The sequence below is a fragment of the Dama dama genome, chromosome 11, assembly GCF_033118175.1.
Source record: "Dama dama isolate Ldn47 chromosome 11, ASM3311817v1, whole genome shotgun sequence".
NCBI lineage: Eukaryota > Metazoa > Chordata > Mammalia > Artiodactyla > Cervidae > Dama > Dama dama.
The window spans coordinates 7,958,121-7,970,227 of record NC_083691.1 but is presented as its reverse complement, the minus strand read 5'-3'; the positions used below and the strand labels follow the sequence as shown (position 1 = coordinate 7,970,227).

Genomic DNA, 12,107 nt, shown 5'->3' with positions numbered 1-12,107 from the left:
GTCTCATTTTAACTTACATTTCTTTGTGAGCAAGAGGGAGCATTTTTTACATATCCTTATTGATTATCTGCATTTCTTCTATGGATCACCCATTCAGGTTCTTTGACTATTTTAGTTTGTGTTTCTTGTCTTCCATTTATTGATTTCTAGGAACTCTTTATTTATTATGGATACTATTATGGATATCTTTGTTTATTATGGTTTATAGATTTATTTCTTATGGATTCTTTATATGCTGCAAGTATGCGTCTCCCAGCTGTTCATGCATTTTAAAACTCTATGGTATCTTTTCCATTTACCTGCTGACCTGTGTATCCTTGAAGGTCATGCTCCTCATCGATATTGAGCTGGCTTACATGAATACCAACCATGAGGACTTCATAGGCTTTGCCAAGTGAGTGCTCCTTGGTCAGAGAAGGTGACACTTTGTGTGACTCTGTGTGTGTGTGTGTGTGTGTGTGTGTGTGTGTGTGTGTGTAGGGCCCAGGCCTGCTGAGGCAAGCTTCTGGGTCTGGTGCCCACTGAACAGTAGCAATGAAGCTGGGCCTCTGGAGAGAGGTTCTGGGACTCTCCCTTCTCTCCTTATTAGTGCTCAGCAGAGAAGCAACCAGATGAACAAGAAGAAGGCTTCAGGGAACCAGGTGAGTGAACTCCAGTGCCCCAGCCGGAGGGATGGAGGGTGCCAGATGGACGCCAAGCTCTGAGAGCCCCCTCCCCCAAGGGGAAGGGTCCCACAGGGGCCAGGGAGCCTGTCAGATGCCAGCCACAAGCCTCCCACTCGGCCTCAGTAACCCTCTCTCCTCTCTCCCGATGCCTCTCGTGGTTGCTATGGTTACCTCTTTGCAGGATGAGATTCTGGTGAGTACCAGGACTGGGGCTCTTGGTTTGTATAGTGAGGGGGAGGAGGGGACCCATTTGTAGCAGGGATGCTCAGGGGTCAAGAAGACACCTTTTGGTTTGAGCTGCTTGCACACAGCAACACATGGGTGTCCGCACAGGCACTCAGGCCAGAGGCAAGACTTAGCCACACACAGAGTCCTACCAATCTGTCCTTTGGTGTGCATGAGCTAAGCATCTCCTTCATCCAGAGGGAGACCACATGGGCTGGAATGGGCCAGAATGTTTGGCAGAGACCTGGCATTGAGTAGGAGCTCTTTAATATCTGTGCGATGGATGGATGGATGGATGGATGAGAGAGAATGTTTTTAAGCTGGCATCCCTACCAGAGAGTTGAGGAAAGAGATGAATGAAATGTCAGGAGACTGGGGCCTCCTCACCTGCTCTGTCCTTCAGATCTCTGCTGAAACATCACTTCTCAGCCCCAGTTGTACCCATAGCCATAGAGTCTGAGCTTTTCCAGAGGCCATAGTGTCTTTGTGATAATCTAGGTGTTTGTGTGCTTACTGACATCATATCATTTCCCTCTTGAGCCCTCTAAGGGGAAGGGCTGGGTCTGTCTTGTTTACCAGTAAATCCTTAGTCCCCAACACAGTGCCTGGCACCCAGTAGGTGCTCATTAGAAGGAAGGAGTTCATGCAGTATCCCAGAGCAATTCGATTCAGCAGACCCCTTGTAGGCTGGGCTTGCAGTCAGGCCCCAGGGGGAACAGGAGGTTCCCGGCACCCAGGCTCTGGAAAGGGGTTTTGGATGAGCAGGGAGCAGGGCAGAGCTGCGGTGGCTGAGGGAGCACAAAGGCTGGGAGTCAAGGCAGGAGCAGGGCACAGAGGTCTGCTGGTCAGATGCTGGAGATGGAGGGCCAGGGTATGGTATTCAGACTCAATTCCAAAGACAGTGACAAGACGCCAAGGGGGTCCTCTCCAGATGGGGATAGAGTGGGAGAAGGCTCAAGGGGGCGCCTGGCTCTTTGTCCCTGCTAACCACTAAGGTAGCTATTATCTGTGGTCTGCTGTGTGACTCGGGTTCTCCACAGGCTTCTCAGGGAAGCCAGAGATGGAACAGGAGGGCTGAGAGCGGGGCAGGCTTTTGAGAGCCTCAGAAGCAGGCTTGACCCCAGAGGGCTTTCCTGCTAGCCTCAGTCTCCTTTGTCTTCTCTGGATGCTCAGGGGGGAAGCCAGGGCAGCCAGGGCTTGGGGGAGGGAGTGGAAGCAGCTCCCTCATCCCCTCAGTCTGGCCCACCACCAGGGTCTAGTCGATGGCCCTGCCTTTGGAGCAGAATCCACAGGCCCGGATCTGTGTCAGTGGCTCAGGACGGTCCCAGGGCCAGCTGTTTCCTGCTGTGAAAAGAGAACTTTGCCCATTATTCTGGGTTTTCCCAGGGAACAGGAGTCTAGGCAATTTGTGCTCAGCACCCCCCACCCCCGCCTCCCACTCTACCACTGCCCCCCTTTTCTGAGACCTGGAGACAAAAACTCCTAGAACCCCACTGTGGCAGCCTTCATGTATTCATGCCACAAGTATTTATTGATCACTTACTCACTGTCTGCGGAGCACACTGCCAAGTACTAGGATACACCAGTAGGGGAGAGAGTTCACAGTTTAGCAAGGCAGACTGACATCAACTAGTAATCACACACACACACACACACACAGATTCAAAATCCCAGTCATCATCATAGAAGAAAACGTCAGGGAGTGATGAAAGATTATAATATGGGTTCTGATTATCCTGGGAGCCAGGGAGAGCCTGTCTGAGAATGTGAATTCTGAGCCTATGCCCAGAGAATGGAGTTGGATTTGCCAGGCAAACAGGAAGTGCTTTCTAGGCAGAGTCAACATCAGCATGTGCAAAGTCCCTGAGACAAGTCTTTGAATAAGCTGACTCTTAAGCTGAGAAGATACACTCTGGGTCATGTTGCCCATTCAGCCACCTAAACTCAGCTTGCACAGTTTTTAGCGCTGGGGAGCTCATCCCCTACCAAGGCCACCAGTTGCCTACTCAGATGGCTCCGACTGTCAGAGGCTCTTTATCCTGAACTGACCTCTGTCTTCTACTCTGTTCATTTGTGGTTCAAAACAGGGCAGGTCTGGCCCCCACCCTCCCTGACCAGCCAGGCCTCCAAGAGCTGAGGGAGGGGTGGCCTTTTGAGTGTCTCTCTTTGCCTACACCATCTTCCATGGGGAATCTTGGCCTCTGTCCACTGACTTCCTGTCCCCCCCCACCACCACCTTCCAGGTCATCCGGAAGGGCTGGCTGACCATCAACAATATTGGCATCATGAAGGGAGGCTCCAAGGAGTATTGGTTTGTGCTGACTGCCGAGAATCTGTCCTGGTATAAGGATGACGAGGTAAGTAAAGGGACATTTGTCATCAAGGGGTTTGTCTGGTGGCCAGAGTCAGGTTTAGATCCTACCACAGGCTTAGAGTGGACTGGACCACCAGATTGGCGTATTTAATATCTATTTCATTGATTGATTGACTTATTTTTGGTTGTGTCCAGTACTTAGTTGCAGTGCAAGGACTTAGTTGCCCCAGGGCATGTGGAATCTTGGTTCCCCAACCAGGGATCAAACCCATGTACCCTGCCTTGGAAGGCAGATTCTTAACCACTGGACCACCAGGGAAGTCTCCCAACAGGGGTATTTAAAAATCCCATCAAAGAGTTCTGAGTGGAAGCGGGAAGTAAGGACTGTAAGCAGGCAATTCTGGGGGCTCATCCAGGCGGGATGGGAAAGATGGCTTGGCCAGATGGGGGAGCGTGGGGGCTGAGCGCCCTAGAGAGGGTGAGCAGGGGTGCTGAGCGTCCCTCTCTGACCCCACCAGGCCTTCAGCCTTCCTGTTTTCTTGCTCCAGGGCGTGCCTGCTCCTCTGTGGCCCCCACAGGCCCATGACACACACAGTCCAGCTGCCAGACACTGTTAACCCCTGCACCCCAGTCCCCCAGGCCCTGCAGTCCGAGCAAGATGCCCAGGGTACCTCCAGCCAGAGGGTCCAAGACCAATGGGGCCCACAGAGGCGCCACACCAAACCTCTCCCTGCCCACCAGGCATAGACCCCCCTGCCACTTCCCTCCCCGGCTGTTGGTCTCCTTTAAGAACCAGTCTATTTGGCTTCCACATCTGGATTCCAGAGGTGACCAGAGAGAGCAGGGAAGGCTGGGATGGAGTTGGGGGGGGCGACGGGGGGCTTGTGGTAATGAACTCCAGCTGGCCAAGGAGTGGGGGAAGGGACCCTCTTCTTCCTGAGGGGGCCACTGAAGGACAGCGGGAAGCAGAGCTTGGGGTGGTGGCCTGCGGTTTTGGTCTCCAAGCCCCCCTTGGTGATCCCTGCCCCCCTCTGAGTTGTCCCGGCAGGGCCCCCCTCCCCACTTTGGGCGGGCCCCCTCTGTCGTCACTGGCGGGGGCGCCAAGCCATCTGGACCTCATTACCCCAACCCTGGCCTCTCCCAGAGCCCGGGGCCCCTTGAAGGGATGGAGTGTGAGGTGGCGGGGCACGTGGGGGGTGGGGGTCGCTTCCTGCTCTGCCGCCCAGGGAGGCTGCCTAGACATGCGGTGGATGGGGGGTGCCGACTGCTGGCCCCCACAATTCCTGGTGCCCCTGTGCTGCGGTTCCTTACACAGGGCCGGGGGACACTGTGAGCTGGGCTGAGGGCCAGTGACTGGCTACACTGTGGGGGAGGAAGAAGTTATATCTGAGAGGGGCCCCCCGGCCTTGTACGTGTGTACATGGGGGTGTCTTTTGGGAGCTTTGTGTGTACATCTGAGTTGAGTCATGTGTGATGCTGGCACTGTCTGTGGGGTTGGGAGTGGGGTGGGCAGAGAGTGCTGGGAGGTGGGGGCCGGGTGGACATGGCGAGTGGGTGTTTGACAGGAGAGTGTTTGGGTTATAAGCGTCAGGGCGTGTTTGGTATGTGAGGGTCTGCGTGTGTGTTTGGGGGCAGACCATGTGTGTCGTGCTCAGTGTGTAAGCACCGGTGTGTATGTGTGGCGAGTGGGCTCCAGGAGCGAGGACGTGCGTGTGGCACGCTTGAGAATATGTATTGTATGTACTGGGGATGTAAGGATGGGAGAGGACCAGAGTTCCATTGTGCGTGGGTGTGAGTGTGTGTCTGTGTGAGCTTGTGTGTGTGTGCACACTTGTGTGTGTGCGTGGGACATTGGATGTGCGATTTAAAAATTGAATGCGGGAATGTATGTTTCTGAGTGGGGGTGGGTGTTGGTGCTGAGGTGAGGGTGCCTGTGTGTGTTGGATGTGAGTGGATTTTTTTTGTTTTTTTGCACTAAAACCGCTGGGGTCACGGAGGTGGTCCGGATGGGGGGGGGGGAGGCTGATCTGTCCCCCTTCTCCACCCAGCCACCAGCCATCTGCTCTTCGGGACTTGGGTGGCCCTCTGGGCAGACAGTCGGTCACCCACAGCCCAGCCCTCACTGACCCCCCATCTTCTCAGTCTCCCGCGACCACCCATCAGCACCCCCACCCCATCCCGCAGCAGCCTGGCACCCCCCACCCCCACCGCCCTCGGTGCCTCCTCCCAGCCTCCACCCTGTGCCCCCCAAGCCCCCTGTCCCGGCTCCAGGCTCCGGCTGTGGGATGGCGGGCGGGGGTCCGTCCAGGTCTCCAGCGGCGGCGCCGAGGGTCTAACCCAGCCCAGCCTAACCAATGTGCAGACTACTGTACAATTTGGGAGTCCTGAACAGATAGTCTAAACACTGGGTAGACGGAGTGGAGGGGTCCCACGATCCATCCAGGCAGCAGTGTCTGTCCGTCGGGTGTGAGTTCGGCCCCGTGTCCCGGAGATGCAAGGCCCCCCAGCCCAGCCCAACCAGCCCGGGGTCCCCTCTCTGCTCCGACTCCCCTTCTGCCTCCTTTGACGTGGCAGGGGCGAGCGGGAGCTGTGGCTGGGAAGGAGGGGCCTGGGGAGGGGGCCGGCCTGCAGGAAGGAGGAGGCTGCTCCTCACTGGGTCCAACCCCAGGGCGGGTGGCGGCGGGGCCTCCCTCGAATGCTTCCAGATGTTCCCTGGCCGTGTGTGTGACTTCCTCCTCTCCTCCCCCAGCCGCCCTCTGGGGCTCCCGGCCACCCGCCTGGCATAAAGAGGGCTTTATGTGGCTGGATGGGCCCGGCGGGGGGGTGGTGGATGGGGGTGGGCAGAGGGAGGTGGGTAGGATGACACCAGGGCCATGGGGAGCAGGGTCCTCCTAAACCCAGCCCTGCCACCCACCCCCACCCCGACCCCGCCGCCCAAGATCCTGGGCGAGGCCCGGAGTCCTCCAAACCCACACCAACACCCGGCCCCACCCGAGGGCATGGGCCCGGTGGAGTCTCCAGTGGGCTAAGGGGTACAGGCAGCAGACACCCTTCCTTTCCTCCCAGAGCCCCATCCCTGGGTACCTCCTCTGAAGACCCCGGAGCTCCTCCCCACTGACTGTAGGACAGAGCAGCCTACAGACTCATGTGCACATAGGCCTGGCACCCACATGCCACCCACAGATAAGCATAGCTCCTCCCAGATGATACAGATAAACCAGGTTCAGCCCGTTATGTAAACTATATGTACGTGTCCCAGAGGCACATCTGTGCAAACACACAGATATTTATAATTGCCGTGCACACCTAAAAAACTGTGCACTCATACAAACATGCTCACCCACATGGTCGGACTGGCACCTCCTCAGGCACCCTCATGCACACACAAGGACACACGGGCACAGGGACAATGGTGAGAGGGCACGTGCTCTGGCGGGCATGGATTTGCACAAACACAACCCCACACATTGCACACACTCACCACCTCTAGGCTTGTGCTGTGTGTCTGTCTGATTGCTAACACATGGGTGGCTGTGGGGAGGGGGCTGAGCCAGCCCTTTGAAGACGCCAGGCCCTGGTGGCGCCCCCCCTTTCCCTGTCTCTCCAGTCAGGAAATGAAGTCAGAGTCTTATCCAACGCAGGCCCCATCGGCCAGGCCGGGGGCAAGAGAGGCCGAGTGTGGGGGTCCCTGGCTGGGGCTGGCCTGGCTTGTATCCAGGGCTTGCTTGGGGCGGGATGTGGGAGCCAAGCTCAGCCTCGCCACCCCGGGCTCTTGAGCTCTGGCACGGATGCGGAGGTGGTGGGAAGGGCTTGAGCCAAGGTGTCCAGCAGGCCCAGGGCTCTGGGGCCAGGCTCTCACCAGATAGCGCCTGCGCAGTTATAGGGGGCTGGTGGTGCCTAGTCCCAGGTGCCCACCCCAACCGCTCACCCCAGAGCAGAGCATCCTTATGGAGTGACAGGGGGCAGAGTACAGCACCAAACTCACCATCACTCCTTGCTCTCCCTCAGGAGAAAGAGAAGAAGTACATGCTCTCCGTGGATAACCTGAAGTTGCGGGACGTGGAGAAGGGCTTCATGTCCAGCAAGCACATCTTTGCCCTCTTCAACACGGAACAGAGGTGCCCACCTGCCCCCACGGGCCCACAGATCCAGAAGGGAGAGGCACCTACCCCAAGCCCCCCAGCAAGTCATTCGTTTGACAAACATTTGTTGAGTTTCTACTCTGTGCTAGACTCTTGTCAAGATCTCCTCCCTGGCCTGTGCTCCCCGCCCCCATTTCCTTTCTCCTTCCCACCTGACCTCCCTCCCTCTCCCCGCCTGTCTCTCCTTCCCTCCTTCCTCCCCTTCTGCAAGCACTTGGTTAGTAACTGCCCTGGGTAAGATACTGGCAGGACCAGGCCTCTCCCTTCCCAACCCAGGGCTGACTCTAATGGCTTTCTCCCACTCAGAGATGTGGATTCAATACAGCTGCCAAGAGGGGAAAGACAGGGAGGGGGAAGTGGGGCTTGAGATCTAAACCAGGGACTACACTGTCATGGGTGCCCCTTTGATGAGGGCTCAGTCCCTTTCTAATAGACTATTTTACTGCTCATTTCACTGCTCATGTCACTCATTCTCACAATGACCCTAAAAGGCAGGAATTGTTCCTATTTTAAAATTTTTATTAATTTATTTGGCTGTGCTGGGTCTTAGTTGCAGCACACAGGATCTCCGATCTTGTGGCATGCAAGTTCTCTAGTTGCGGGCTGTGGGATCTTGTTTCCTGACCAGGGATTGAACTTGGGCCCCTTGTATGGGGAGCATGGAGTCTTAGCCACTGGACCACCAGGGAAGTCCCAGGAATTGTTATTATTAACCCATCTCCCAGATGAGAAAACTGAGGCTGGGAGAGAGGAAGGGACTTGCAGCTGGGAAATAAGAAAGCCAGGACTGGCCCTGCAGGCATGATGACCCCTGTCCACGTGTGCCCTTAACTACCAAGGTGAAGGGGCTTTGCCCTGTCTCCCCTCACCACCGGCCCCACCTTGCAGGAATGTCTACAAGGATTATCGGCAGCTGGAGCTGGCCTGCGAGACACAGGAGGAGGTGGATAGCTGGAAGGCCTCCTTTCTAAGGGCTGGCGTGTACCCTGAGCGTGTTGGGGTGAGTGGCAGGGGAGGTAAGGGAGGGGCAAGCTGCTTAAAATAAGGGGTCCTGTGGGGGAGCCACCCTCAGTGATGTCAAGTTGTGCCATATTTTCGAGATATTGGGCTCAGAAATAGCAGAGATCCTCCCCCTACCTGCCCCGGGGTGGGATCAGAGTTAAGCCTTCCTCCCATCCTTCTCCAATGCCATTTTACATGACCCTTTCTCTGCTGCAGATGGCATTTCCTGTATCCCTTTCATATGATGGTTGTTTCTTGTGACTGCCCTCGCCTTTTTCCCCTCTTTCACTGTGACAAAGTCGATAGTTGCCTTCGACTTGGGTGCAGTGCCCAGATTGCTTACTCAGTCCCTCCTCTTTCCTCTATCTGCTTCGGCTACGCTCACTGGTGGCGGCGGCGGTGGTGGCAATGCTGGTGTGGTGACCTCTGTGGCTTTGGTATGGGCCTCCCAGGACAAAGAGAAAGTGAGTGTGCCCCTCCCTCACCGTCTGCCAGGCATCTCTAGCCTAGGGCCAGATCTGGTCAGGTCTTTAGAATCTGGAAGATACCTTGGAGATGTCCTTTTCATATCCTTTTCCTAATTTACGGACTGGAAAAGTAAGGCAAATTCTAGGTACTAGAGTCAGAGCCAAGATGAGGCTGAATGAGAGTATGGGGTCCTGAGAGGCACTAGGGTGGGCACTCGGGCCTAGAGACCCAGAGCTATGGGGGAGCCGGTGTCTTTGTATATAGGCCAGCTGCTTCTCTCTGTACTCTAGCGTTCTAGCCATCCTTGAAGGGGCTGGGACCCTGGGGATGCCTCAAACCTGGCTTTGAGGGCCCAGCCACCCTGATGCCCTCTGTTCTCAACGGCAGGCCAGTGAGACGGAGGAGAATGGCTCGGACAGCTTCATGCACTCCATGGACCCACAGCTGGAGCGGCAGGTGGAGACCATCCGGAACTTGGTGGATTCATACATGGCCATCGTCAACAAGACTGTCCGGGACCTCATGCCCAAGACGATCATGCATCTCATGATCAACAACGTGGGTTCACCACCAAGTGGGGGGGCAGTAGGAGGACCAGGGAAAGGGTGGCCAGCTTGGCCTTGGGTAGGCACAGGCCAGCCACGTGGGACTGAATCTGGGGAGGGAGGCAGGGGTCCAAGCCAGAGCTGTCCAATAGAAACGTCGTGTGAGCTTCACATATTACTCTGTAGATTCACACAACCAAATTGTTCCAGACATGCTTAAATTTTTCCAGGAAGGGCTCAGAATCTGCATCTTTTAAGAACTCCCAGACCATGTTTTGAAATACTTACCCCCCAGAACCACTTCCACTTGTAGCTTAATGAAAAAGCATGGCCCTAGGGGAATTAGAACTGTGTTGAAATCCTGGGTTTGCCACAAATTCCCTGGGTGATTCTAAGCAAACAACTACCCTCTCTGAGCCTCTGTTTCCTCATTTGTAAAATATGGATAGTAATAGAATTGAGAATTAAGTCAGTATAAAGTGCATAACAACACAGTGCCTAGCATGTAATAGGTGCTCAACGTATATTTAAATAACAAATAAATGAGACACAAGCCAATGGTATAAAAAACCTCCACAGATATTCTCTCCACAAATATTCCAGAGCCTGGACCAGGTAACATTTTTAAGAACATTAACCCACCTCCTAGACACAGACTTGTATTTCACCCAGTCCTGGCACACATTCACACCTGGTACTCAAGGGCTCGGAACACTTTAAACTGTCATCTTCCTTATTTTGGTCCTTATTTTGTACATACCAAAATACATTCCTTTGGTATGTATTTCCAAAGACATACAAGTCTTTGGAAAGGGTGTAACTACCCATTTTGGGCTTCCCAGGTGGCGTTAGTGGTAAAGAACCTGCCTGCCAATGTAGGAGACATAAGAGACGCAGGTTTGCTTCGCCCTGGAGGAGGGCGTGTCCATCCACTCCAGTATTCTTGCCGGGAGAATCCCATGGACAGAAGAACCTGGTGGGCTACAGTCCATGGGGTCGCCAAGAGTCAGATACGACTGAAGCAACTTAGTACTCATTCACCTCATTTTACAGATGTGGAAACTGAGGCTGAATAAAGCTGAGTAATCAGTCCTGTTGCCTGATATTAATAGCCCCTGGGTGTTCCTCCTAGATCTATGACCTGAACAGTTCACTTTTCTTCTCTGGATCATCTGAGAAAAAGGGCAAGTGGGGGAGGGGGAGAAGCAAGGGAGATCTCTAAGTTTAGGCAGTGGCAGAGTCCCATACCCGAGCTCCGATTCCCAGAAGGGCCGGGGAGGGGAGGGCAAATTGGTTGGTACAGGCCTCGGTGTCCAAGTCTCTCCTCTCTTTGCCCACTCGCAGACCAAGGAATTCATCTTCTCGGAGCTGCTGGCCAACCTGTATTCGTGCGGGGACCAGAACACACTGATGGAGGAGTCGGCCGAGCAGGCGCAGCGGCGCGACGAGATGCTGCGCATGTACCACGCACTGAAAGAGGCGCTCAGCATCATCGGCGACATCAACACGACCACTGTCAGCACGCCCATGCCCCCGCCTGTGGACGACTCCTGGCTGCAGGTGCAGAGCGTACCGACCGGACGCAGGTACCAGGGCCGGCTCCCACGGCCCCAAAGCCCCCCAGCCCGGGGCCCGCGGGAGGAGGGCCGGGACCGGGCAGTGGCGCGCCCGCGTCACCGGAATGGCTCCCACCTGGAGCGAGGGGCGGGGCTTAGAGAGGGCGGGGCTTGTCGCGGGGCGGGGCTTGCCGTGGAGTGCTGGCTGCCGGGCAGGGTGGAGCAGGGAAGTTAGAGCCTCTGGCGGGGGGCGGGCTTAAACACCCGAGAGAACCCAGGGCCGAGAGGGACGGGGCTTGCGCGCATGGGCGTGGTCGGCACCAGGCTGGGGGCGGGGCCTTGGTGTGGGGCGGAGCAGCTCATCTCTTCCCTGCTTGTCCTTCTGTTTCTGTCGCCCGCAGGTCACCCACGTCCAGCCCCACGCCGCAGCGCCGAGCCCCTGCCGTGCCCCCAGCCCGGCCCGGGTCGCGGGGCCCTGCTCCTGGGCCTCCGCCTGCTGGGTCCGCCCTGGGGGGAGCGCCCCCCGTGCCCTCCAGGCCGGGGGCTTCCCCTGACCCCTTCGGTCCTCCCCCCCAGGTGCCCTCGCGCCCCAACCGCGCCCCGCCCGGGGTCCCCAGGTGAGTAGGGGCTGAAAGCGATGGCAGAGATCGCCGGGCGGGCGTGGCCGGGAGGGAGGTGGGGCCGGATCCTGGAGCATCGGCCTGGGTCTCCAGAGCCGGGCCTCTCTGTCCAAGTCACTCGGACCGTGGGTGCCAGAGCCACTGGGGGTGTTGCCGAGGACTGGCGGAGCCTGCCCCCAGGGAGCGCTGAGTCCCGCAGGTGGTCGTTTCTGGGAAGGGGGCGGTGGGGCTCATCCCACCTGCCCTCTTCTTTCCAGCACTTGCATGGCGCTTCCCTCCTTTTTCACTCTCTCCCACACTGCATCCCTTCTTTCCTTTCTAGCCGCTCTCCTTCGATCTCCATTCCATCCTCTACTGCTGTCTCCCAGCCCCTAGGGAGCCTACCTCAGGTCTGAGGATCTGAACCCAAATCCTCTCTGGATGGGTAGATTTTGTTCACTTACACTCAGGGCTACCCTGGTGCCCCCACTTCCCCAGTCCTGAACCTTTGGACCTGTCCTCAAGGTTGTCCGGCCTCTGTCCCACAGGAAAAGAGGCCAGTTTGTGACTGTGTGACCAGCGAGGTGTGTG

The 12,107-nt window shown here is 56.5% G+C and overlaps 1 protein-coding gene across 3 annotated transcripts in view; it reads left to right on the top strand.

The window, feature by feature from the left end:
* Positions 1-12,107, top strand: part of DNM1 (dynamin 1) — a 44,698-nt gene that overhangs the window by 28,338 nt on the left and 4,253 nt on the right. For 2 of the 3 annotated variants that reach the window (XM_061154539.1, XM_061154541.1), the window contains exons 12-20: positions 324-394; positions 590-641; positions 3,134-3,247; positions 7,213-7,322; positions 8,235-8,346; positions 8,801-8,812; positions 9,204-9,374; positions 10,706-10,947; positions 11,319-11,534. In XM_061154539.1, coding sequence (XP_061010522.1) covers positions 324-394; positions 590-641; positions 3,134-3,247; positions 7,213-7,322; positions 8,235-8,346; positions 8,801-8,812; positions 9,204-9,374; positions 10,706-10,947; positions 11,319-11,534 — 1,100 coding nt within the window. The remainder of the gene's footprint in view (positions 1-323; positions 395-589; positions 642-3,133; positions 3,248-7,212; positions 7,323-8,234; positions 8,347-8,800; positions 8,813-9,203; positions 9,375-10,705; positions 10,948-11,318; positions 11,535-12,107) is intronic. The other variant, XM_061154540.1, reaches the window with a different exon arrangement.